This window comes from Pteropus vampyrus, unplaced genomic scaffold, assembly GCF_000151845.1.
Source record: "Pteropus vampyrus isolate Shadow unplaced genomic scaffold, Pvam_2.0 Scaffold18, whole genome shotgun sequence".
In the NCBI taxonomy this organism is placed as follows: Eukaryota; Metazoa; Chordata; class Mammalia; order Chiroptera; family Pteropodidae; genus Pteropus; species Pteropus vampyrus.
In genome coordinates, this window is record NW_011888799.1 from 1,038,882 (window position 1) to 1,063,638 (window position 24,757).

The 24,757-nt window shown below is 41.8% G+C and overlaps 1 protein-coding gene and 1 pseudogene across 10 annotated transcripts in view; one reads left to right on the plus strand and one right to left on the minus strand.

Moving 5' to 3' along the window:
- The window catches only part of RNF8 (ring finger protein 8), a 38,086-nt gene extending 22,890 nt beyond the window's left edge, over positions 1 to 15,196 (plus strand). For 2 of the 10 annotated variants that reach the window (XM_023527546.1, XM_023527547.1), the window contains exons 6-9: positions 557 to 646; positions 2,479 to 2,586; positions 4,601 to 4,805; positions 13,895 to 14,405. In XM_023527546.1, coding sequence (XP_023383314.1) covers positions 557 to 646; positions 2,479 to 2,586; positions 4,601 to 4,805; positions 13,895 to 13,911 — 420 coding nt within the window. In that variant the 3' untranslated portion in view covers positions 13,912 to 14,405. Of the gene's footprint in view, positions 1 to 556; positions 647 to 2,478; positions 2,587 to 4,600; positions 4,806 to 13,894 lie in introns of all 10 variants that reach the window. The other 8 variants (XM_011354546.2, XM_011354547.2, XM_023527548.1 and 5 more) reach the window with 6 other exon arrangements.
- A 567-nt stretch (positions 15,197 to 15,763) lies between these two features.
- Positions 15,764 to 24,062, minus strand: LOC105288550 (annotated as a pseudogene).
- Positions 24,063 to 24,757: the final 695 nt, after the last annotated feature.

Here is a 24,757-nt window from a genome sequence, read left to right on the forward strand (position 1 = left end):
GGGTTTAGGCAGCATTTTCTTAGGAGCATGTAGTGGGCGATTGGTAGAATAAATAAGTTAAAGGTCTTTTTTATTTCAATGAAAATGATTATCTAGTTCCTCTGAATCCCATTTCTCCCTGGTTATTTCTTAAAAGCCACTCCCATTGCGGGGCAGCCTCAGAGTTACTTATTAGTTCTTGAACATTGGTTCCTAGAATCACTCGGGTGGCTTTTTAAAAAATATGCACATTCCTGGGGCCCAAGCAAAACCTACAGAATCAAACTCTCTAGAAGGCAGTGTAAATTCTTCAGTTGATTTGGATGGCCACTGCAGCTGGCTTATTTCCAGAAGGATTAATAGATTTGATGGCTTCCCTCCCTATCTGCCCCCTTTCTAGAAAAAAAAAGTAGCAGGTAAGTGTGATGCCCAGAAGGAACAAAGGCATTATTTTGAAATTGCCAGTCTATTGATCCCTTGAACCAAATCCACTGACAGAGGGAGCAGACACGTGTGTGGCTAAAAGGAACAATGCAGTGTAGCTCATCTTGAGTATGTATCTACTCTGTTTCTGCAGCATCGGGCTTTAATGGAAGAGCTAAATCGCAGCAAGAAGGACTTTGAAGCAATCATTCAAGCCAAGAACAAAGAATTGGAGCAGACCAAGGTACTAGAAAGATGATGAAGGTTTAGAATTTGGTTAGTACATGCAACTCAGCATTTTCAACAGTGCAAGGGTTGCTATGGTGAATGAAGAGCGAGATTATGGTTGTTCCTGGCCTCAGGGGAAATAATCCATAAAATTATTCAGGCCTATAGAAGGTTTTCCTATAAAACAACATCTATTTCCTTTTCTCATTCAGAAGAGAAATGCTGGGAATAAGATACTCACATCCTGCAGTCTAGTTCATTGTCTATTGCAGCTGCTCCTTCAGTGTGTCTCACTGACATGGCTAAGGAGTGGTGTAGTCAAAATAAAAAATAGTTCATCCTCATGTATTTATGTAATTATTTTCCACATCAAATCAGTGGAACTCTTAAATTAGGGGCTATAAACTCAAGTGCCCACTGGGGTTAGCCTGGTAATGGAAGTGAGTAAAGTGGCTTGGGTGTAAGAACACAGTAGGGAGCTGTGAGAACAGAGGTGCACAGGAGAAGGGCCTTCGCCTTCCACCCCTACCCCAAGAGGCAGCTCCCCTCTGCTGCAGCCAGTCAGTTGTTGCCATCCAGAAATGCAAACCTAGTGTTCTCAAATCTTCTGAGTTTTCCACAAAAGATGGAAATCCAAATGTTTACATGAAATATCCCAATTTTCAAATATTGGCAACATATTCAGTTTTTTGTTTTGTTTTTCAATACCATGAGGGCCAAACTAAACAAATCTGTAGGCTGGATCCAGTCCACCATCAGTTTGCAACCTTTAACCTGAAATGAATGCTTGAGACTGACTGCATCTCTCAGCTCACCCCTCCTCACATGTAGACCTGGAACAGAGTACAGAAAGAAGGAGACTCTTTTCACTTGGTTTGATATCCTTATTCTCTGTTTAAATCACATAGTACCTTCTTCCCCAACCTCCAAGAAACCACCACATCTTTTTAAACCCAGCAATTCATAAGTTTTCAGGGAACTTGACTAGTTAGAAATGGGTCCAGACCCTATTGACTGCCATAAGCAGTCTAACAGCCTTTGCTTGGATTAGAAAAAATAAAAGATGAAAAATGAATCAACCACTCAAATATACCATAACTGTCTTTTCCTCTCCCCCTCAGGGGCTCCTGATACTTTCTGTTTGGGAGATGAGGTGCTAACTTAAATAAATGTCTGCTTCAAAAGAGCTCACCTAGGATCCTCTCTAAAAAGAGTATCCACAAGCAGTCTGACCTCTTGTGGAAAGCCTAGAGAAACTATTGTGGACCTCTGCAGGAGTAGGAAGTGGCAAGCATCATGATCTTGGGGCCTAAACGTCCTTCAAGAGGCCACCTCTTCAGCCTGCCACCTCTAGAGAAGATATTTTATAAAAGGGCAGCTACGAAAAGCACAACGGACCTTATACACTAACTCAAGCTTCCTGCCTCTAGGGACTATTCTTTATATCTTCTTGTGCAGTGAGTTCTTGGTTCTTGGGGTAATTTTATATTACCTCTGAACTGCAGTTCACTATGAGATACTTAATGCCATCTAGGGTGGTTGGTGGGATTAGTATGCTACCTTCAGTTTTTCTCGTTTGGTTAATTTTAAGGAGAGAGAAACTACAGTGAAAATACTGAAAAAGCAGAGAGAGGAAAGAAAGGAAGACAGTGCCCCATATTAGAAAACAGTTCTGAGAAACAGTAACCCTTGGGGGAAGTGTTTTATTCTCTGTGTTGCTGCGCCAGGATGAATTTTTAATTTAGGCTCCTTCTGAATTCCATTCCAGAAGATTAACTCTGCTCTCTGTCCTGTTTTACATTCTTGTTGGTTCTCCAGAATGACAGATGGGATTGTGTGTCTTTGCAGGAAGAAAAGGAGAAGGTGCAAGCACAGAAAGAGGAAGTTCTTAGCCACATGAATGATGTGCTAGAGAATGAGCTCCAGTGTATTATTTGCTCAGAATACTTCATTGAGGTAATTATGAGCAATGGCTCACACCTTGTCACTCTCTCATTTCTGAATCAAGGCTCGGCTACACAGACTGCTTCTGCTATAGGAAAACATTCTGAAGAGCTTTTCTTCCAGAAACTTCTTGTAGCTATTTGACTTCATTGTGACCTCTAGAGGTGGCCACTTCTCATTTGTTTTTGTAGTCTTCTTTACCTTCACTGTCCTTTTTTTAAATTTCATTTGTTCTTGAGTATTTAATATAATCAATATTTTTAGCTGCATTAAAGCCTTTATCTCTTTGTTGTTGGGGAGAAAACAGGGCCACATGGCATTTGATTTTTGAAGTATCAGAATAAAGCTGCTCAATAAAGCTACTCTTTCTTTACTCTGAGCATGGTGCTGAGAGTGGGCGCGTAGCACAGCCTTTAAACAGAGAGGTAAATGTCATTGATGTATGGTCACTTTGGGAATTTGGCAGCCAAGTGGAATATATTTCAGGGACTTTGAAGCTCCTTATGAAAATGAAACCTCTCCTAGGTTACCAAATATTATCCTGTAATATTTTTGCACAGACGCTCTTTTATTTTTTTTTACAAATTCTGTCACTTGTGACCAGTTCATTTTATACCACAAGTTTAAATTAAAGTTGTTAAATGACAGTGCTTTTCAAACTCCTTTAAAAAGGAAAACGCATATAGACACTGCTTCCTTTTTTGTGGTGGTCTTTAGGAAAGTTGAGTCTATTAGCCTGAAAAATTCCTCCTGGGCAGACCTCTTTCTTTTGCCCTGAATCCACTTTGACTTCAGGTCATAGTTTCCCCTAGTTTCTAGTCATTTGATTCCCTACTCAGGAGAAACTCAGTATTATTGTGATAGGACTTATGGACTCTATTAGAGAAAGGCAAAGAAGGTGGGCTTGGAATGGGAGATGAGTTAGCCAACCTGGAACATCCGCACAGACAGACAACTTGACCTGTGTTTTGTTTACAGCAGTAGCCTGACCTTTTCTACTGGTCTCCTCTTAAAATCAGTGTTGGAAAGAGGTTTTATTGATTTTTTTTTTTTTTTTTTAGGATGCCCATGTTTTATTCATAGACAAGATGTTTCATTTTAATCAGACAGGTTTTTAGTCCTGTTTATGAGAATTTACCTCATACAGTAAACAGATTGTCTCCTAGTTGGCTTTCTGGACTCAACCTGGCATTTGAAAAATAGACAGTTTCTGTGTTATTTTACACTGCTGTCCTAAAAGCATGAACAAAGACTTTAAGCCTCATAAAAAGTTATATCTTAGGAGATATACATAAACAAGAGTGTGAAGAGAATGGTTTATATTCTTGGGAATGAAAAGGGCCCTGGCAGAAATCTGACCACTGGTTTTACTCAAATAATAAGCTTCCTTCTGCTTTCTCTCTTCTCATAGGCTTATTTACTTAGGGGTTCAGGCACTGTCAGTGTACCCATTACACTTTTCCATTTTTTTCTTTTTTCCTCAGCTTTTTCAGTTGTCATTTACATTTATTTTACTTTTTTGGTTTCTTTTGAATAGAGATGATGCTTCCTACCATTCTATATACTGAGTATTCAGTGTGTGCTCCCCTTCATATATTAAAATTGAGGTTCTAGTTCACCATTAGCAGGACATACATTTGTTTTTCATAAGAGAATTAGTGATGTATTTGTACCAAACATTCACACACTTACTAGTCCTACTTGTGCCCAGTGACATTTATTTGCACGGTACCTATCCCATGTTGGCAGTGGTCTAAGTCGGTGGAATAAAACAGACAAATCAACCTACCTGGGGCCTGAAGCTATGAATTTAAATTGAGAAAGAAATGAATCATATAACTCGAAGCTTGAAATTTCCCATCCCCAAGAATAATTCTGATGGCTTTTGTAAGCTCTTTGTAGGGTGGGATTATGGTTAAATTTCCATTTGGCCTTGGGGTTTAACTGCTCTCCTATCTTTGAGATCACAACCATCCTGGGATAGTAAACGTGACACTTCTGATGTGTGTTCACATTCACATTGCAGGCTGTCACCTTGAACTGTGCACATAGTTTCTGCTCCTTTTGTATCAATGAATGGATGAAGCGGAAGATAGAATGCCCTATTTGTCGGAAGGACATCAAGTCCAAAACCCACTCCCTGGTTCTGGACAATTGCATTAGTAAGATGGTAGATAATCTAAGTTCAGAAGTAAAAGAACGACGAATTGTCCTCATTAGGGAACGAAAAGGTGAGTGGGTATGAACAAGAAGGTGAGTGCCCTCAACGAAGGACTTCTAAACTGGCAGATTTTTTTGGTTGGGGAATAGAGTCAGATTCTTGAGCTAAAGAAGAGGTGGAAGAAATAGGAAAAAGTAAAAGGAGTTAAAGATAATGAATGTGTGAGAGTTAAAGTAGAATTAACTCAGTTACTTGAGCATCCGTAAAGGGAGAGGCTAAAGATGTCCCTTGTTTTTAGGGGGTAAAAAAAGATTAGAAAATACATGGTCAGACAGTTTACTGTACTGATCACTAGGTGGTGCTGTTGTTCAAGACAGTTTAGTTGTTGCCCAGGTGTTGCAAAATCCTTGATGTGTATGAGTTAGAGATTCACAACTTGGAGAATGTGTGAAGAAAACACACATACAGGTTCTCTTTATAAGAGTCACAGCTTAATTACACAAATTGGACATAATGTTAAACCAAAGAGAGAAATTTAATCCTACTATGTCATTTTTAGGGATCCTAATATGTTTACCAACAAGTCTCCCAGTTGGAGAGAGTTCGGATAAAGAAATTGGGGAAGGGGTGGGTGAGTTTCCCTAATGAACTGTGTTTCCATAGTGAATATCTGCTCATTTAATCAAGTGATATCCTCACACTTGGGCCCTGTTGTTTTGAGGGTTGCAGAGCCACTCTGCTTAAGACTTGAATGTCCTTGTGGCAAAGGAATGTGTCCTGAGACAAAGTGCAAGGAAGCTAATGGATAGGAATGACTGCTTATTGGGCAAGGATGAGAGTGCATAGACAGCAGAATGGATTTGATTATCACATTCAGTCCCTTTTATAATCCAGTATAGCACTACCTTCTGGGAAAGCTTCAGAGCCAAAGTGCTGTGATATCAATTGGCTGCACATGAAGGCCTATCAGAGAAGAACCAGAAACTCGCAGCCCTTACAGGTGTTTCCCACCACCTGGCCATTAATAACCCATATTTATGTGTGTCTTTGAATGTACCTTTCTTTAAGTCCAGAGAAGCCAAAGGCTTAACAGCCATGCTGCTAACAATAGGATCTTCTGTCCACTGCCTCCTTTCTCCTACCCCTTCAGCAGATATCAGCCACTTTGAGTAGGGCCAGGAATTTGATGCTGATTTGCAAGCAGCTGTGGTATGAAACTGGCCCTCAGTTCGTCACCCTGAGCAGAGACAGCAAGCCTGTCAGAGCCAGGTGGTGCAAGTACTGAACAGGAAGTGTACTTGAGTCTGTTATACTCAAGGAAGATATTCTGACCTGCGGGAGGGTGAGGAGGCCCTCAGGTGGTTCTTTAGAATCAAAGTGTTTAGAATCAAAGTGTCTGATAGCTATGTGCTATTGGATTCTGTGCCCGGTTTTAAGCCCCCACAGATTTTTTACCTTCCAAGAGTCATTTGATACTAGCAGAACCCATCACTCTTCCTCTCCACCTCCCATCACTCTGTAAGCATTTATAGGAACACTACATTAGGTGCCAGGATAAAATGATAAGTAAATCATTGTCTCAGCTCTTACAGCACCGACAGTCTACAGAGGAGATACAAAGGGAAGTAGATAGTATGACATGTTCCACAACAGGGTGCTAGGAAACTCCAGAGAAGAGGACACTCAATTTGGCCTGAGGAGGTAGAAGAAGAGCCATTTGAACTGAATCTTAAAGGTTCTCTAAGGGATAGTTTTCCAAGCAGAGGAATCAGCATAAGCAAAGCTCAGAGGCGTGAGAAGCAGTGACTTGTCCTAGCAGTGCCCCCTCGTGGTCCACACAAGATACAATGTCTACATGGGTGCCAGAGCAGCATGAGGACACTGTGAATGCCTTCTGTTTTCTTTCCTCTTTCCTTTCTGAGAAGAGCAGTGACCTGGCAGCCTAGATTTGACCAAGGTCAGTCTTTGAGCTAAAGTGTTAATTCTGCAGAGTAAATAATATCTCACACACACACACACACCTTTTCTCTCCAAAGGCTAAAGAGGGTGCCTCTCTGCCTTTTTGGTAACACTGGGTGTTCACACAGTAAGCCAAATCGGTCTCCCTGTTGCAGTCATTGGCTGAGGGCAGTTCTGGCACCAGTCTCAGTTTCTGCAGTTATCGCAGTGAGTGCAGCTTGTATGTTTTCTCTAGAGACAAACAGAGGTTCTGAAGCCCAACTTAGGGTAACATGTGCCAGAGCCATCAGCAGCTTCACTGGTCTGCAGTGTGGGGTATAGAGAAAATTCTCAGTTCAAATACCAACCTTCCTTGCCCATTGAAAGCTGGTTTAATCCCCAGTGCATGGGAATTTTAAAAAAGACCAAACTTAGGATCTGGGAATTGGGATGGGCAATCCTGTAATTGTCAAAGTTCCAACACTGCAGCAAGGCTCTTTTCCTCTTGGGCAGGCGTGGCTCTTATCATGAGTTCAGAGAGGGAGACTTGCCTGTCTGTGACAGCATGGGGCTTTGATTCCACCGAAAGCAGCCGCTCGCCAGGTCTCCCTGGCTGGTTGTTTGTCTTCAAGCTCCATAAATCGTGGGAGGAGTAATGCCTCATGACTGATTAGCCATTGATCCCTTGTAAACTCTGTGAGACCTGATTATATAGAGGAGGAGAATGTTAGGATGCCAGATCCTGTGTTGGAGAAAGGATGCTCTGGAGGTGGGGCAGATAAGGAACATCTAGTAAGTGCTTGTCGCATGAGTAATTGTAACTCTCTGCAATATTGACATGAGATTTTTCTGAAGGGAAGACATTTATCCCCTATAGAGGCTCTCCCTCAGGAGCTGGCAAGGTACTAGAGCAGAGTGTTTTGTCAGCTGCTCCCCCTTCCCCGTTTGTTCTGTTCTCATTAAATGTTGGTTGGTTGACAAGAGTGTTTATATTCTCACTTTTAGCTTTACCTAGCAGTTTCTTTGGATTGTGCTTAGAAAAGAAGACAGCAAATTACTTAGAAATAAAATCTTGTTGGTCCTTTAGAAAAGGAGTCCCAAACCCCTGCGCCACTGACAAGTATTGGTCTGTGGCCTGTTAGGAACTGGGCTGCATAGCAGGAGATGAGCAGCGGGCAAGCAAGCAAGCTTCGTCCGTATTTGCAGTTGCTCCCCAGCACTAGCATCACCACCTCAACTCCACCTCAGATCATCAGGCATTAGATTCTCATAGGATCACCGGTCCCTGGTACCAAAAAGGTTGAGGACCACTGCTTTAGAACAGTGATTTTCAATCCAGGGGCTTTTTAAAACTGTATTCGTTAAATCCTTTAATACTATAATATTGAACCAAGGCTGCTAGTGAGACTGTGCCATGGCCTTCAGGTGTGCTGAGGTGGGGAGAAAGGTTTATGAACCACAGCTCTCCTGAATCTTGAGACAGGCCCTTCCAGAGGTTAAGGGTCTCTAGGAATATTTGCCCAGGTCAGACCACATGGCCTTTGATTCTTGCCAGCTTCCTGTAGGCTAGGAGGAGAGTGATCCAGACACTGGACAGGAGAAACTTATCAGTCTCTGAAGAGGGTATCTGCCTGTTCACCTGGAAGGCCTTCCCTGGTAAAGCCCATTGTCCCTTGCTGAAAGACAGAATGATGTGAAGGAGTATGTGGAGAATGTCAACAATAACAGTGTCTGGCAAGTCAGCCTCATCTAGAGAGAATACTTGTTAGTAAGTACTTTAAATCCACCCAGTCCTGCCCCTGGGGAATCAAGAGGGTTATGTGCATGAAGTCAGCATGCCTGCCTGGCATAAGATAGCGTTTATCTAAGGAACAATGGCTCTCAGCAAGGGTGGCATGGGTGGAGGTGTCTACATGCATGCATACAAATAGTGTATAACACTGGACTTTTTAAAATTTTTGACTTTTAAAAATTTACCCTTTTGCAAAATTATCATAGGACAGAAAATTAGCAGACCTTTTTACTAGAAGCTTTTTTCTTAGTAGTCTAAAATCACCCTCCATTTTTTTGCTCCTCCTTTTTTCCTTCTCTTTTCTTTTGTCTCCAGTTGTTTTTCCTTTCCTTGTCTCTTAATCTGTGTCTCCCTTGTCACCCTGATTGGCATCTCAGAATCACAGCATAGGAACTGTTCACCCAGTGGAGGAAGGGACTGTGATCTTAGAAGTCATCTTCTAAGATACTAATTGGAATATGTGGAGTAGCCACCTGGGAAGTCCTAGAACCTTGAATTTCTTGTTGACTCTAGTCCTTGGGATTTTGAATGGTCCTTCCATCTGGAGGTCAAAACATGTTCCTGACTAGTGATCTGTGGTGGAGTATCTTTTCTCCTTCACCAAAAGCTACCATCTCATTGCAGATACCAGCAGAAGCATTTACATTTTAGGAGATAGGCCTTTCTAGATGTGATTAATGACCCTTCAGTGCACCCCAAATGCATAGATGGCTGGGTTTGAGGGAATCATGCCATGCCAGAGTGAAGAGACCAGGGCTGACCTTTGATTACCTGCCCACCAAGTTGGGAACTCTGGTGAGCCCTTCATCCCCACCATGTTATACTGAGGAGAAAGACCAGCATTTGCTGGCATAGGCTTGCCCACCAGACTGCAGAGAAGGGCCTGGAGGAGGAACGTGAGCACAAGCTAGAGCTTCAAGAGAAGTAAGTGTGAGTAGCTCTGGGGGTCCAGTAGGAGGTACTTTAGATCACTTGTTGCTATTTTCCACAGCAGTTTTTCCTGGCTATTTTTTTTTTTTTTTTGGTAATGATAAAGCAGTTATTTATTTATTTTTTATTATTATAGTGACATTGGTTAATGAAATCCAGTAAGTTTCAGGTGTGCAATTCAACAGTAAGGCATGTATATATTTCATTGTGTGTTCACCACCAATAGTTAGATTTCTTTCTGTCACCACATATTTGACCCCTTTTACCCCATCTTCCTCCCCGCTCCCAACTCTCTCCCTACCTTTTAGTAACCATTAGCCTACTGTTCATGTCCACGAGTCTCTGTTTGTCCTGTTTGTTGCTTTTAGGTTTATATCCCACATATAAGTGATATCATGTGGTTTTCAATTTTTTCTTTCTGACTTATGTCACTTAGCATGATTATCTCAGGGTCCATCCATGTTGTCACAAATGGCAATATTTCATCTCTTATGGCTGAGTAATATTCCATTTATATATGTCCCACAGCTGCTTTATCCAGTCATCTATCGTAGGACACTTCGGTTGCTTCCATGTCCTGGCCACTGTGAATAATGCTGCTATGAACATTGGTGCGCAAATAGCTTTTTGGATATATGTTTTCAAGTCTTTGGGGTAAATACCCAGTAGAAGAATTGCTGGATCATATGGTAGATCAATTCTTCGTTTTTTGAGGAAACTCCATACTGTTTTCCATAGTGGCTGTACCAATTTGCAGTCCCACCAGCAGTGTATGAGGGTTCCTTTTTCTCCACATCCTCTCCAACACTTGTTATTACATGTCCTGTTGATAACAGCTATTCTAACAGGTGTGAGATGGTATCTCATTGTGGATTTGATTTGCATTTCCCTAATAGCTAGCGATGTTGAACATCTTTGCATTTGTTTGTTGGCCAATGTGTTTTCTTGGGAGAAGTGTCTGTTCAGGTCTCCGCCCATTTTTTAATTGGATTGTTTATTTTTTGTTGTTATTGAGTCATATGAGTTCTTTGTATATTTTGGACATTCAGCCCTTATCAGAGGCATTGCTTGCAAATGTATTTTCCCATTCAGATGGTTGTCTCTTTTCCTTGTTGACAGTTCCTTTTGCTGAACAGAAGCTTTTTAGTTTGATGTAGTCCCATTCATTTATTTTAAAGCAGTTATTTTGGCTCTCTAAAAAATGGATCCTCTCTTCCCACTAACGTGTAACTTTATGATTTGCTTTTCAGACATATTTCCAGGAACTTGATATTATAGAAGACCACTTGGATAAATATAGAGTAGTATCATTAACCAAATCACCTTTTTCTTGAGAATTTCTTGGGTTCTTACACTTAACACTAGAGGTATACAGAGTATTTTTAGAGCAAGCTCAAATGAGTTGGTATTCTAGATTTCTGTGAACTAATCATGGAGAGTGGTTGGGGTATCACTGATTATGCCTCTTTTTTTCTCCCCCATAGAATACCATAGAATTAGGTACCTAACCACTGAGGCTTCTCTTCATCAGCTAGATATGTATCCTGTTAAACTGCCTGCTGCTATGATTCTTAAGAAATCTGATAAGACCAGACATGTTCCTATTCCTGGTTAGGGCTTCTGCTCAAATTATTTTCTGTTTTCCCTCCCTGGAGAACTTGGACCTCTTTTACCCTTGGTCCATGAACCCCAAAGAAACAACTCCTCTTTACTAACTTTCTCTAGGCCTTTCCTTCTTCTCAGTACCCACTAAGAGCCAGGGGCTGGGAATAAAAGTTAGCAGGGCACATGCAGCCCCTGCCCTCATGGAACTTCCGGTCTAGATGCAGGGCCTAGGCTGCTTATAGTAAAGTGCTGCAATAAGAGAGACGAAAGGTGGTAAGTAAAGGTCAAAGAAAGGCAGAGAAGTGAAAGGAAGTGAAAGGGAGGAGGGTGCATATTATAGGTAGAGGAGCCAAAAGCAAGAAAGCAAGGGGATTTTGAGGGCAGAAACAAGGGCAGAGTGGCTGGATTGTAGAGTGCTAGAGAGAGCGTTGAGCAATGAGACTGGAAAAGCAGGCAAGACTAGATCATGAAGGGTCTTCAAGACTGTGTTAAAGCTTTAGCCTAGGGGCTGTTGTGAAACTATTGAAAATTTTAAGTGGAGATGTGACTGTTTATATTTTTCTGGACAGGCTAATGTGGCTGCAGTGAAGATAAATGGTGATGGGAACAAGAATAGAGGTAGTAACCTTGGTCAAGGCTGGTAGTGACTGAGCTAGAGAAATAGCAGTGGGGATGGAGAGAGTGGATGGACTTGAGCAGTAGTTCAAGGGGTAGAATCTACAGGTTTGTGGAACTGTTTTGCTGTGAGGAATGAGGGAGCTCAGAGTAGAATATCACTCCCAGGTTTCTGTCAGGAGCAGCAGGGTGGATGATGGTGCAGTTGTTTAGACTAAAGGTGAGGGCACCTGAAGGAATCAGTGAAGCTGTTTAATGGGTATTTGAAAATGTAGGTCAGAGCCCACTTCTCTGCCTTTCTTTGACCTGTACTAGAGCCCAGAAGATACCAGATTTGGGGATACTCTCTGTCGGTGGTAAGAGCCAAAGGTCAAGTCCCTATCCTCAAGAAACACCAACTTTGAAGGGATGGATAGTAGAAGAGGAGTATGCCCGGCATGAGGGGTGGCCAAAGAGAGAAGGAAAAAGAGGGCAGTGTGGGACAGGCAACAGAAGACATCAGAATGGTGTGCTTGGAGCCTTCTTGACCACACCCTTCTTTGAAGTAGCCCCCTCATTACAGTCTAGACAGCTCCTTGTTATTTCTTTCAAACACTGACAAGATTGAAATTATATTCGTTATTATGCTCTTGCCCCTTGATTTATAAATTTGAGGGCAAGGTTTTATATTGCTCTGTGTGGTATTCTCATGGCCTAGAAGAGTGTTTGATAGGTCTTCAGTAAATGCGCAGTAATGAATGATTACGAAATGAGGGGTCAGCAGTAAGAAATGCTGCTGAGAAGATAAGGACAAAAAGTTGCCCTTTTGATGTAGCATGTGTGTGGGACATTGATGACTTTCTTTAGTATAAGTTTGGGGGACAAATGGGGTCAGAAGCCAGTTTGCAGTGAATTGGGGAATTGGTATGAAGTGAGTGGAGAAGAGTAAGAATGTTCTTCAAGAAATTTGGCTACAATTAAGATGGTAGGGAGCAGCACTAAGAGACAGTTGTAGTTGGAGGAGGAAGTGGGGTAAAGGATTTTTGTTGTTTTTTAAAGACACAAGAAATTTGAGCATGTTCAGTTGCTGATTGGACGACAACTGTACAGAAGGAGATGCTGGGAAGCTGAGATAGTGAATAGAGCTCATTTCTTAGGAAGGCCGAAGATAGGAGAGATGCAGAGCACAGATGGAGGGATTAGTCTTTATAAGTAGAGGGTACGTCCTCTGTTTTATAGAGAAAAGTATAATGTGGGCAGGTGGGCAAGGAAATTTACTTGAGGGAAGTCAAGACAATTTTTCTTGAGGCTTCTGCGTTTTTCTGTGAGCTATTAGATAAGGCCTTTAGCAGAGAGAAAGGGAGCCTCACTTGGTTCTCTCAGCTTTCCAAAGCTGAAGTTGTGCCCACCCCCAAGGCCCCCACCTCAAAGGCAGCCCAGAAGTGAGAGAAGTAACCTTTATAATCCTTTCAGTCTTCCTACTAAAGCATTCCAGACCTCAGTCTCAGGGAAGGGGACAATTTCCTGGGGGGCTTTATTGTGCCCTTAGTGTATGTAAGCCAGGATCTCTGCTTTCCCAGGATCAAGGAAGGAGAAGCTATTGGAAAAGACTGGAGGCCAGTAAATAGCTCCTCCTACCCACTTCCTCTCTGAAAATGGAAGAACTTCCACCTCTCCCTGCCAGTAGCTGTGTAATTTTCTCCTTTGTTCAACAGATGTTTCTGAGGGCCAGCTTTGTGCCAGTCACTGTTCTAGGTGTGAGGAATAGAAGAAGTGAAAATCTAATAAGTTAGATGTGATTAGAACTATAGAGAAAAATAAGAATGGGACCGGGGAGTGATGGAAAGAGCATTGGTGATTTTGGGTAGGGTAGTCAAGGAAGGGGTCACCAAGAAGTTAATATTTGAGGAAAGCTCTAAAGGCAGTAACCATGCTGTCATCTGGAGAAAGAATGTCCCATGGAGAGGGAATAGGAAGAGGGGAGCGTGCTTGGGGTGTTGGAGGAACAGCAAGGAGGCCAGTGTGGCTAGAGTGGAGTAAGCGACAGGGAGAGGAGTAGGAGGCGAGGTCAGGAGGTTTGGGGGGAGGCAGGTTGTGTGGGACCTTGGGGCTTTGGAAGGACCTTGACTTTAACACTTACTCTGAGAGAAGTGAGGAGTGGGCTTTGAGCAGATTGATGTGACCGCTACTTTCTCTTTACTGTGGCTACTGTGTGGGGAAGAGACTGAGGGTGGCAGTAGGGAGGCCAGAGAAGAGACATGCAGGCTTCTCTTTTATTTCTCTTTTCTTTCTCTCCAAAGCAAAGAGACTGTCCTGAAGACCATGCTCCAAGGGCATTTGAAAGACTGCCAGGCAATGGGAGCTTAGGATGGTCTGAAGGATTCTTCGTGGACTGGTCTTGGACTGCTCTGAGATAAAGCGTGGGATAGAACCACGTGGGACAGAGACTGAATTAGGAAGTTCTCCGTCAAGAGCCTTCCATGTTGACCAGCTCTGCTGCTGCCACCATGATCTAAAGCACCACCGGAACTCACCGCACCACCTGCTTTCAGGGTACTTAATAGACTCTGCTTCACTACATGTTGATTATAGTTATATAGTTCTGTTCTGCTTTTTAAATTTGTTGTTTTTGTTATTGTTTTGGTACCTCAGAAGCACCTCTGTTGGCATTTGTTTTGGACATCTTGGATGTTGATGTACCCCTATGGCTGCCCCCGAAAGGTAAAGCAGCCTCTATTTGAGAGGATGGCATACCTCTTTGTGAAAACAAGATATCATTTCCTGGAAATAAAATGTAAAACCTATCAATTGCTCAGCTGGGCTTTAGTGTATTTATCTTTCTTCCCTTCCAGCTCCCAGACAGTCTCACAAGTAAACACTGGCAGCTCATAAATTGCAACCAAGAAAGTGACTATATCAGATGATAGACTCAAGTGAATGTCAGCCTGCGAAGCCAAGCCCAAGATCATGGCCATAGCAGATGGGCTCCGTTAAGCCCCTGACTGTTGTGGTTTTGTTGTTGTTGTTGTTGTTGTTGTTGTTGTTGTTGTTTACTCCAGAGGTAGGTCACTGCTTACCTAATTTCGGGATGGGGTGAATTACCTTCTTTCATCTGGAGTTCTAAAATTGTTTTCAAATTTATTTTACCCAGTGTCAAAATACAGGCAGTGATTTTATGAGAACTTGGGTGTGGTTTTTTGGGGTTTTTTTTGTTTTTGTTTTTTTTTAAAATTAAAGGCATCTCTCTTTTGCTGCCTCCTTAACAGAAAGAAAACTAGTTTGATGTTTGGGAGATAGAAGCTTAGGATAACCTGTGGTATCTTAGGTTACCAGTGATGAGAATGAGGGACAATATGGGAAGTTGAAGAGCTGTCATTTGAAATGGGGAGGTCTCTAGTAGGATTGTGAACTGTCAGCAATTTCCCAGCAGGTGGAAAGGTATTTATTTTCCTCTCCCTTTTTACCACCTACCTGGAGAACCATTCTTTGTAATTCTTTATTTATACCCCATGTATTTTCATAAAAGATTGGAAACTATTGACTTGCCAACTTTTTAGGGATGGTCTGTTTTTTCTTTTGTTGAATATACTGTGAAATTGGGATTCCGGAGTCTCTAGTCTTCATTTCCGTCTTTCTCACCATGAGTAACAGTTGAAATACTGGTGTGGTAAAGGAAGAAGTAAATTAAACATTTTAAAAATATCTTTCATAACCACATTATAAAAATTCTGGAGAAATAGAGAAAAGATTATTACCATCTTGATGTAATAATATCCCATTTCTCCTATACATGTGTTTTGTTTATGTGATTGCATCGACATATATAAATTTTTATTTGTTTTCTCTTCAGTTCATTCTTTTAGAAGAATACAGATAAACATTTTTTGAATAGGTAATATGGTCACATGGTTTGAAATCAAAAGGTACAGGAGGACCCAAAGAGAAAATCCTGTCAACCTTGTCCTCAGTGACCACTTCCCCACACAGAGGCAGTTAGTGTTACCCATTCCCTGTGTCCTTCCAGAGGCCTCTTCTGTCTATATAAGCGGATACAAGGATGCACGAGAGTGATCTTTCCCCTTCTTTTGCACAAATGGTAACAAACTATACACTATTCTATAACTTGCTTTCCCTGAAGTTTCATGTTGGTACATAAGGAACTTCCTCTTTCTTCGTTACAGTGGACTATTATTCCATTGAATGTCTGTACAATAATCTGTTTTTCCAGTCTGTTCGTTGTACCATAATTTGTTTTTCCAGCCTGTTTATGACCTTGTTTGCTTTAAACCTTTTATTCTTTTTTTTAATATATAGCTCTCAAAGAAGGTCCTATTAAATAAATGTCAGAATATATACTTTTAACTAAAACAGCAAAAATAACAACAAAAAGTTATATAGAACCCAAAAAGTAGTCATGAAGAAAGAGAAAGGAAAATTTGGGAATGCACATGCTGGGAGTTCTTTATTAAAATCAAGGAGGCTCAAATCTGTTCTTTTATTAAAAAATATTTATGGATAATGTTTTTTTTAAATGTTTCATTAGTAATAGTCTTATAAGTCTGGTTTCATAATAATCTATAATGTAACCACTTCCATCTGAAGGTCCAACAATCTGCATTGAAATAAAAATGAAATCAATTAGGCTCCCAATTTCACAAAACCTTACAGTGCAAAACTTCAATAAACCCAAGGCAGAGGGTCCAAGCTGAAATTGATCTGCTTCCAACCAACCAAGAAAAAGACAGTGCAGCCGCCACTTTGTATGAACAGCCATTTATGTTTTGACAAGATATGGGCATGGGAAAATAAACTTCATTTCCAGTAAAATGTTTCATTGTCACTGAAATCCTTAGAAGTTATTTTGGGTGCTAGAAAACATAGAACATCAGCTATGTATTTGTAGTCAACTGGTTCTTGTCTAACACTGTTTCTTTTTTCTTTTTTTTTTTTTTGGATACTTACAAATATATTGTCCCATTTTGAGGTCCTCACACTTACTTCTCCTTGCCCCCAGTGGTAGCGGCAGCAACTCCCCAAGGTCCCATGATGACTGACACAAGCTACAGGACACATATATTGGGGACCAATTCATCTCACTTTTTATAAAACAATGCTGCAGTGAACACTCTTATACATACATCATTAGAGGAAAGATCCTCAAAGAAGAAACATCTTGACTGAAGGTGATCTGTAGAGACTGATCTCACAAACTAACTATCCTCTCCCTCAGCTGCTGGACACAGAGTGACTTGCAACCTCTCCCTGCAAAATACCACATTTCTCTCAAGTGTGCCACACAGGTTAAGAAACTGAGCTCTTAAATATAGACTTCAAAAAAGAAAACATTTAAAAGTCCGACTAGCTGAATTTGAATCCCAGCCCTGCCATTTGTAACTGTGTGACATTAGGCAAGTTATTCAATCTCTCTGAGTCTCGGTTTCTTTTTTTAAACTTTTAAAATTAAATTTATTGGGGTGACATTGGTTAATAAAGTTATATAGGTCTCAAGTGTATAATTCAATAATACATCATCTGTATGTTGCCTTGTGTGTTTACCACCCAAAGTCATTTCTCCTTTCATCACCACATATTTGACCCCCTTTACCCTTATCTACCTTAGTTTCTTCACTGCTAAAATACCGATATGTTATTGTGAGGCCTAAATATTCCAGTTACTGCACTGCTCACAAACAAAAACCTCACCGTTCTATTTTATTTTAAAGGCACAAACTAAAAGTTCACCCCCTCTTTTGCATTATTTCTCTGAGCTACAGTATATTCTTTCCCTGGTGAGATATCTGATATTAAACATCTATATTTTGCTTACTGAGAAAAATACAGAGTAACTTTTCTGCCTTGTAGCACCAAACCATAGTAGAGCTGAGCCCCACTACCGTGCAGTCTGGCTCTAATTAAAGGCATGTTCTCGACAACAGAGCTCTGAGAAATCGGGTAAAGAGGGTTTATTTCAGATTCTGGCTTTATTAAGCAGATGAATGCAGCCAGCTAGCTCTGTGAGGCACTTTGCAGTGAGTGAGTGGCAGGTGTCCCATATCTATCTGATTATGTTAACCTAGAAAGCGCTCGCTTTGCCCCTAGGCATGCTTCATCCAAGCTTTCAGACTGTACCCAGGGTAGGGGACTTTGCTCTTTGTGTGCTGGAAATCTGGATACCCATCCTCTGTTGCTCTGATTGGAAGCTGCTGTTGTTATAGAAAGACCTGAATCCACTCACTATCTCCGGCCTTTCTCTCTCACTACTTTTTCCTCCTCCATGAACAATCATTCAGGCTGTCACCACAGCTGCAGAAGTGCCTGGGATGGGCAGCCCTCTCCAACTGCTCGTTGACTTTTTGCAGCCTGACTGAAAAGAATCTTCTCATCCATCCAAGGATAACCTGGGAGTTCAGAGGCACCCAAGGTTTAAGAGAAGAAACTTGCATTGTAGTCCTAACCTAGGAAGAACCTAAGACAATTTGGAGAATCCTGGAATCGCTGTTCCTTGCGCAGAAATGCAGTCTTGTTAACAGGTGCAGGGCCTGACTTGAGCAGCATGCCGTCGTTGGTTACAGTAGCCCACTGGATTGTTCTTCTGAACACGTTAGCTTCTTTCAAAGAAAGAAAACTTCCCACCTGGTCAACTCTTCCTACTTTTCCCATATATGGGAGTGGAGGCAATAGGTGTAGGGGCTACTGGGGAGAAGATGGGGCCTTGTATTGATGGAAAATAATGAACTGTCTTGTGCAGCTGATTATTCAGTTTAGAAGAACATATGGATCCTAGGAAAGGGCTGGACCCATAGTAGCTGCTCAATAAATACTCAGATACTGTAATTCCTTCAGCAGCACTCCAAACAGTACCCACCATGGGTATTCTGAGTTCATTAATTTAATCTCCAAGTAATATTTCCTGCTTGCTGCTGCTTTATCAAAACCTAACCCAGATTCCTACCTCAGATCCAGTTTCCAGACCCACTTCCCTTTGGGGGGGGGTCTGTGAATAATTTAATCTGGTGTGACTTTTTTTTTCAAACAGCAGCCAAATTCTGAATTCTGTATGTTTCCCATAAATTCAATTCAACAATCATTATTAGATACCCATTTTTTTTTTTTTTTTTTTTACTAAGCACTGCTCTAGGTGTTTAGGGTATGGCACTGAACAAAACAAGGTGTTGCAAACCTACATTCTAATAAGGGGTCAAAAAGTCGAAAGCTTCCCACAAAAGTCTTATTAGATTCTGTGGCAGGGGCTTAGCAGTGTGTCCTCACATTTCCAAACCCCAGGCAGACAGCTTGTAGGCTATACCTGGCCCACCTGGGTTGCCAGAGCCTTCTCAGTTTGCTTCCAGTTCTACTCCCCCTTGGCATATAGGCACCAGCTCTTTGGAAATCAAGCTCTCCTGGGCTCCTACCCAGCTCTAACCAAGGGCCTTCAAGGGCATCTCTGAGGCAAGTTTGGGTCCTTAGCATGGAAGACAGGCCCTGAAAACCCCTTAGTAGTACATAAGAACACCATAGTTCTATGCCGGCACGCACCCAGGAGACCACTGAGGGGGCCTCAGGTGATACTACTTCACCCCAGGTAAGCACAGCCAAGTGTTTCTGAAGTGATTATTGACACCAAACTTAACCTGGGGATGGATGGGATTGGACAGATTTTCACATATGACTCTGTGAGTTTATGTCTAGCTATGAGAGGACTCCCCAGTTTCATGGCCCTTTCTCAGTTCTTTTCTTCTTGGTTCCTCACCTCCTTACCTGGCCTCTCCCAGTGGTACACTGACTCCCAAGAGCTGATTTTATCTCTTCCCAACTCTACATTCAGTGAGGTTATGTTGGTATGTTGGGTAGTTTGAAATCAGCCATGGTGGGAATATTTACACCACAGAAATTGGCAAATCAGAGATTTCCCCCCTGCATAGCCAGTTAAACATATACCGGAACATCACTGGCATCCTGCCACATGATTGATTCCTGAGGCTTTCTTGCCCCAGGTTTTCCCAGTTCTGAGAAAGCCACTAATCAGGCCAACGGTGCTACCTCCTTCCCGGTGCTCTAGAATGTCCCCAGGAGTGGTGTCACTCCTGGTAATGGTGTCACTGCAGAGGCAGAACAGCCCTCCCTACAACTCTAGGCCACACTTGATCACCTTCGGAATCACTAACACCTTTGGAATTCCCAAATTCTCAACAAAATACCTGCTGACCATCAATCCCATAACCGCTGGGGCCCAGACCTAATCACAGAGGCCCAGGGAAGAAGGCAGATGACATGCCACCCAGCATTTTCCATTTCCTTCTTCAGTAACCTGAGCTCTCATGCTATCAGTGTGGATAGGTACTTAGCAGAGGGTCTGGAGGATAGGGATGTAACCAACAGCAGCAGGGCCTTAGTCCTCAGTATGGCCAATCCGTCAGTGTGCTCCATCTTTTTTTCTCAAACTGTCTTCCTACAAGAATCCTTTAATGGAAGGTCGGAACGGGCACTGTGGCTGGGGCACAGGGCATTTCTCCAGGGAGCTTTAATGCTGGATTGTGTGAACTACATGTCACGTTGAACCACATGAATCTGGATATTAGGTCTCCCTCCCCTGGAATACGAGGTTCCTACCACGCGACCTGGCTGTGATATCTTCCAACGTAGGCACAGGTTGTCCTGGGTAGCATTCTTCTGATTGGGGGAATAGTCCCTCCCAGGCACTGTGATCTAGGAGCTGCCAGGTCCCTTGACTCAAAGTCCGCAAGATAGGGCTGTAGGCCTGATCTCATAATTGTTACCAGCACTTTAGAAGAAGAATTAATTTTTGTACCGTCCCTGTTATAAATCCCTTTAAAAGATGAGAAAATATAGGCAATGAGAGATTAAGTAGCTTGCCCAAGCCCACACAAATTGGTGGAAGTAGAGAAAATGAGGCTGAGGAAGCGATGAGGCCCTATTATTATGGAGTTGGGGTCTTATAGTAGAACAGTGGAAAGCCATTGAAGGTCATAATTGGGGGGAGTGACATCTTCCTCTATTTTGGGAAGATCGTTCTGTGTGGAAGTGGGTTAGACGTGAGAGGACAAGGTGATACAGGGAGACCACTTAAGCAATTGCAATTGATGCAAGAGGTTAGATTGCCTGAATTAAGGCACTGGTAGTGGGAGTGGAGAGAAGTGGAGGGTTTCACAGATATTTAGCAGGTGTATTGAGCAAGACATGATTGGTTGGATGTGAGGATGAGGAAGAGCCTGGAGTCAAGGGGTGACAGCCGGGTTTCTGCCTAAGACAATAATCTCACTGATAGTGTTAACTGAAACAACTTAGGAAGAAGAAAATATTTTGTGGAAGATGTAGGCAACCATGAATTCTATTTTGAGATTGCTGAGTTTGAAAATGCCAAAAGTAAAATGACATGGAGTGGCTACTTAGTCCCTATGCATGCTAATTGGTATGCTGCCCTCCACTGTCCACACAAATTTTAATTTTTCCTCATAGTTCTCTGGACATCACCTTCCACAGCAATAGTCACAAGTCATTAAAGTAGTCCTAGATAGCTGCTGCTTTTAGGATAGCTACCATTAGGTGGACTTGAGAATTTACTCTTCCACAATGCCTAAAGGTAAATTGTCACATGTTAAGTGTGCCACGTGATATCAGACACACATCCATTCCAACACACGCCGAATTGGTTGTCGAGATAAATATTCACTAAATGGGAAAGCATAAGTGCTGGAGCAGAAGAGCTGTTGATTCAAGACTTCTCACACACAGTAGTGGAAAAATCCACGTGTGAAGTATACTCAAGTAAGCATTGTGGTTGACATTTGTGACAAAAAGAAATTCCCCATCAAGCGATCTTATGAAATTGCTGCCTACATCAGGACATCAGGTGACTACTACTCTGGGACAGAGGACATGGTGTCACGCACAAGGATTTTGAGGCATCTCAACATAGAGCTGAGAGTTCAGAGGTGAGATTTGGCTGAGGCTACAAACGGGGGAGTTGTGCATGTACAGATACTCATTGTGTCATAAGAGAAAGTAAAATCCCTCAGAGAGAATAAGCTAAAGGGACAATTACCCAAGACAGAACCCTGAAGCTTGCTGACATTCAAGGGGCATAGCCTGCAAAGACCAAGAAAGAGTAGGAACAAGCATTACGAGAAATAAGTGGCCAAATATGATGGTTAATTTTATGTCAACTCGATGGCCACAAGGTGCCCAGACATTTGGTCAAACATTATTCTGGATATATCTGTGCAGGTGTTTCTAGATGAGATTAACATTTGAACCAGTCGACTGAGTAAAGCAGATTTCCCTCCCCAATGTGGGCAGGCCTCCTCTAATCAGCTGAAGGTATGAATAGAAAAAAAAGTCTGACCCTCTAGTGAAAGAGGAAATTTCCTTCTGCCCGACTTTCTTAATCTGGGACATTTTTATTCTTGTCTTCAGACTCAAATGAAATATCAGCTCTTTCTGGGTTTCTAGACTTTCATTAGCTCTTTCTGGGCCTTCATACTGGAGCTATATCATTGGCTCTCTCAGGTCTCCAGCTGTTGATCGTAGGTCTTGGGTCTTGTCAGCCACTATAATCACATGAGCCAATTCTTTATTGTCTGTCTGTCTGTCTGTCTGTCTGTCTGTCTGTCTGTCTATCTATCTATCTATCTATCTATCTATCTATCTATCTATCATCTATCTATGTTTGTTGATTCTGTTTCTCTAAATAGCCCTGACTAATACAGCAAGACAATATTTCAAGAATTAGTAAATTGTTGACTAGGCCAAATCTAGCTGTTTGGTTAAGTAAGAAAAGAACTAAAAATATCAGTGGGTTTAGCAACCAGGAGGTTATTGGAAGAGCACTTTTTAGTGGCATAGTGGGGGCAAAACAACCATTTGTCCTGCATTAAAAAAATGAGTGAGAAATTTGGACTTGTTATATTTCAAGAGTAGAGGGGGAAAAAAAGGAATACAAATGGAGAGAAAAGTCTGAGAAAGATGGTAGAGAGAAGTTGAGGAATTTTTCTACTGTTAGTTTCTATTTATTCTACGAAGTTGGAAAGGATCTTCCGATCAGAGTGAAGGAAGGGAGAAATGTTGGGATTAGAGGTTGAAAAAACTGGAGAAGGTATGAAATGGCTATAGGGAACAGGAGAGAGAGATCACCAGGGAAACACAGGATAACTGGGCTGTGTCGGGGCATGGTGATTACAAGGGCCTTGGATGCCTTGTGGCCCGAGTAGATACTGTTGTATGATTTTTCCCGGCAGGGCTCAGCTCCCTGTGTCTGGAGGTATATTAATTCAAAATGGAGGTATATTAATTCCAAATAAGAAAATATTATTAAATAATATATTGATCAGAATTCTTTGTTTTGAGAATATATTCTTATTATATACCCCTTAATCTCCCATGCCCTCCCCCCTTAATCTCCAACTGCAATAGCAGGAACAAATTAAGCATTCTTTTAAAATGCTGTTACAGAAAACTTTTTTGGTTCAAGTACTTTTCCTGCAACTATCCTACCTACATTTGTCCTTTTTGACTATGCAGTACCCGAACTACTTTCTTATTTTTAACTAGTACCCTTTCTTATGAAGCAAAGCCCACATTCCCCCAAAGAAGCGGAAAATACCAGATATTTGCTTTTCCATAATCCCTTGCTGTCAGAGCTGTGTACATGACAAGGATCCATTAATTAGATACATTCAAGCTATGAACTGGAAATGTGACACGAAGCCAGGAGCAGCATAGTAATGGTTCTGTGAGGATGGTGGCTGATGAGTCAATCTAGTTTTCAGAGGCAGTCATGGCAGTGGTATTCACAGCATTGTCCATAGTGAAGGGTATTTACCATGCAAGTTTTGGTGTGTGTGCCCAGATGCTAGCGGCAGTGGCGACTTTACCACTTTTTATAGTATGATTTGGAGCATTATTCCTGGCCACATTGCTTCCAAACCTCTTTCTAGTATATCCTTTTAATCCTTTCAGTATATATATATTTTTCTAATTAATGTACCCAGAATCCATTTCTTTTGCTTACACTCAAGTTATCAGGCTGATGAAAGCTGGTCCAACTTTACCTCAATTTTGTGAGCTAGCCTATATCTTTCCAAAGTGTTTCTTTTGGTTTGAATTAGCAGCATCAGGTTCCATTGCTTGTATAGGTAGCAAATATGATGGTGAAAAGAATATGAGCTTCTAATCTACCTTTTACTTACTCTGTGATCTTCAGCCAGTTACCCAACCTCTGTGGGCTTCAGTTACCTCCTCTAATAGGTAAAAATGCACTTCCCACATTGACCTGCTCTGTTTATAGAATTTGGGTGACTCCTCAAAGGTCTGAGCTGAGTAACAAGGGACAAGTTGAACTTCTGATTGATGTTCACTCACCACTCCTTACCCCTCACTCACCAAGAGTTCTCCCTTAAGTTCATAACATTCTAAAGTTAACGGGTTTATCACCTCTTCTCTTCCATCCATTCTATTCCTTCCACAAACTCTGAGTGAGATTGGGACAGTGGGAGTTCCAGAAGCTAAAGGAGGTGAGAGGCAAGAAGAAATGAGAAGAGCTCCCTAAAGCCTCAGAGAAGAGAGATAAGCACATCCTCAACCTCATCTCTTTGTAAGCGACCTATTTTACAAGGAGCTTCCTAGAGCACATATTATACCTTACATCTTGGAAGCCAGGACCTGGGACAGAGTATACAAGTACTCATGCCTTCTTCCCCTCTACTCAAAAATCTTTCAATAGCTCTCTAAATAAGGTCCTGGTCTTTGCTCTTTCCCCCTCTAACCCATTTTCCATGCCATGTCCCAAGCCATGTCTGAAGTGTCCATGAGATCATGTCTCGGCTACCTATGTCTCTGCTTGAATCATGGGAAAGTGATTTAAAATTTCTAAACTTCAGTTTCCTCATCTGTAGAATGAGAATAAGAATACCTACCTCCTGGAGGTTGTTGTGAAGATTAAATGAAACTGTAGCATAGTGCCTGGCACACAGCAAGAGTTCACCAAGTGTTAGATATCGCTATTGTTACCATTATTGCTATTACAGAGAACGTAGATTGTCCATGCTGCAAAAGAACCATGTAGTCTAGTGGTCACAAGCATTGGCTGGGGAATCAGACACACCTGAGTTTGAATTCCAGCTCTGCCTATACTATACATATAAGCT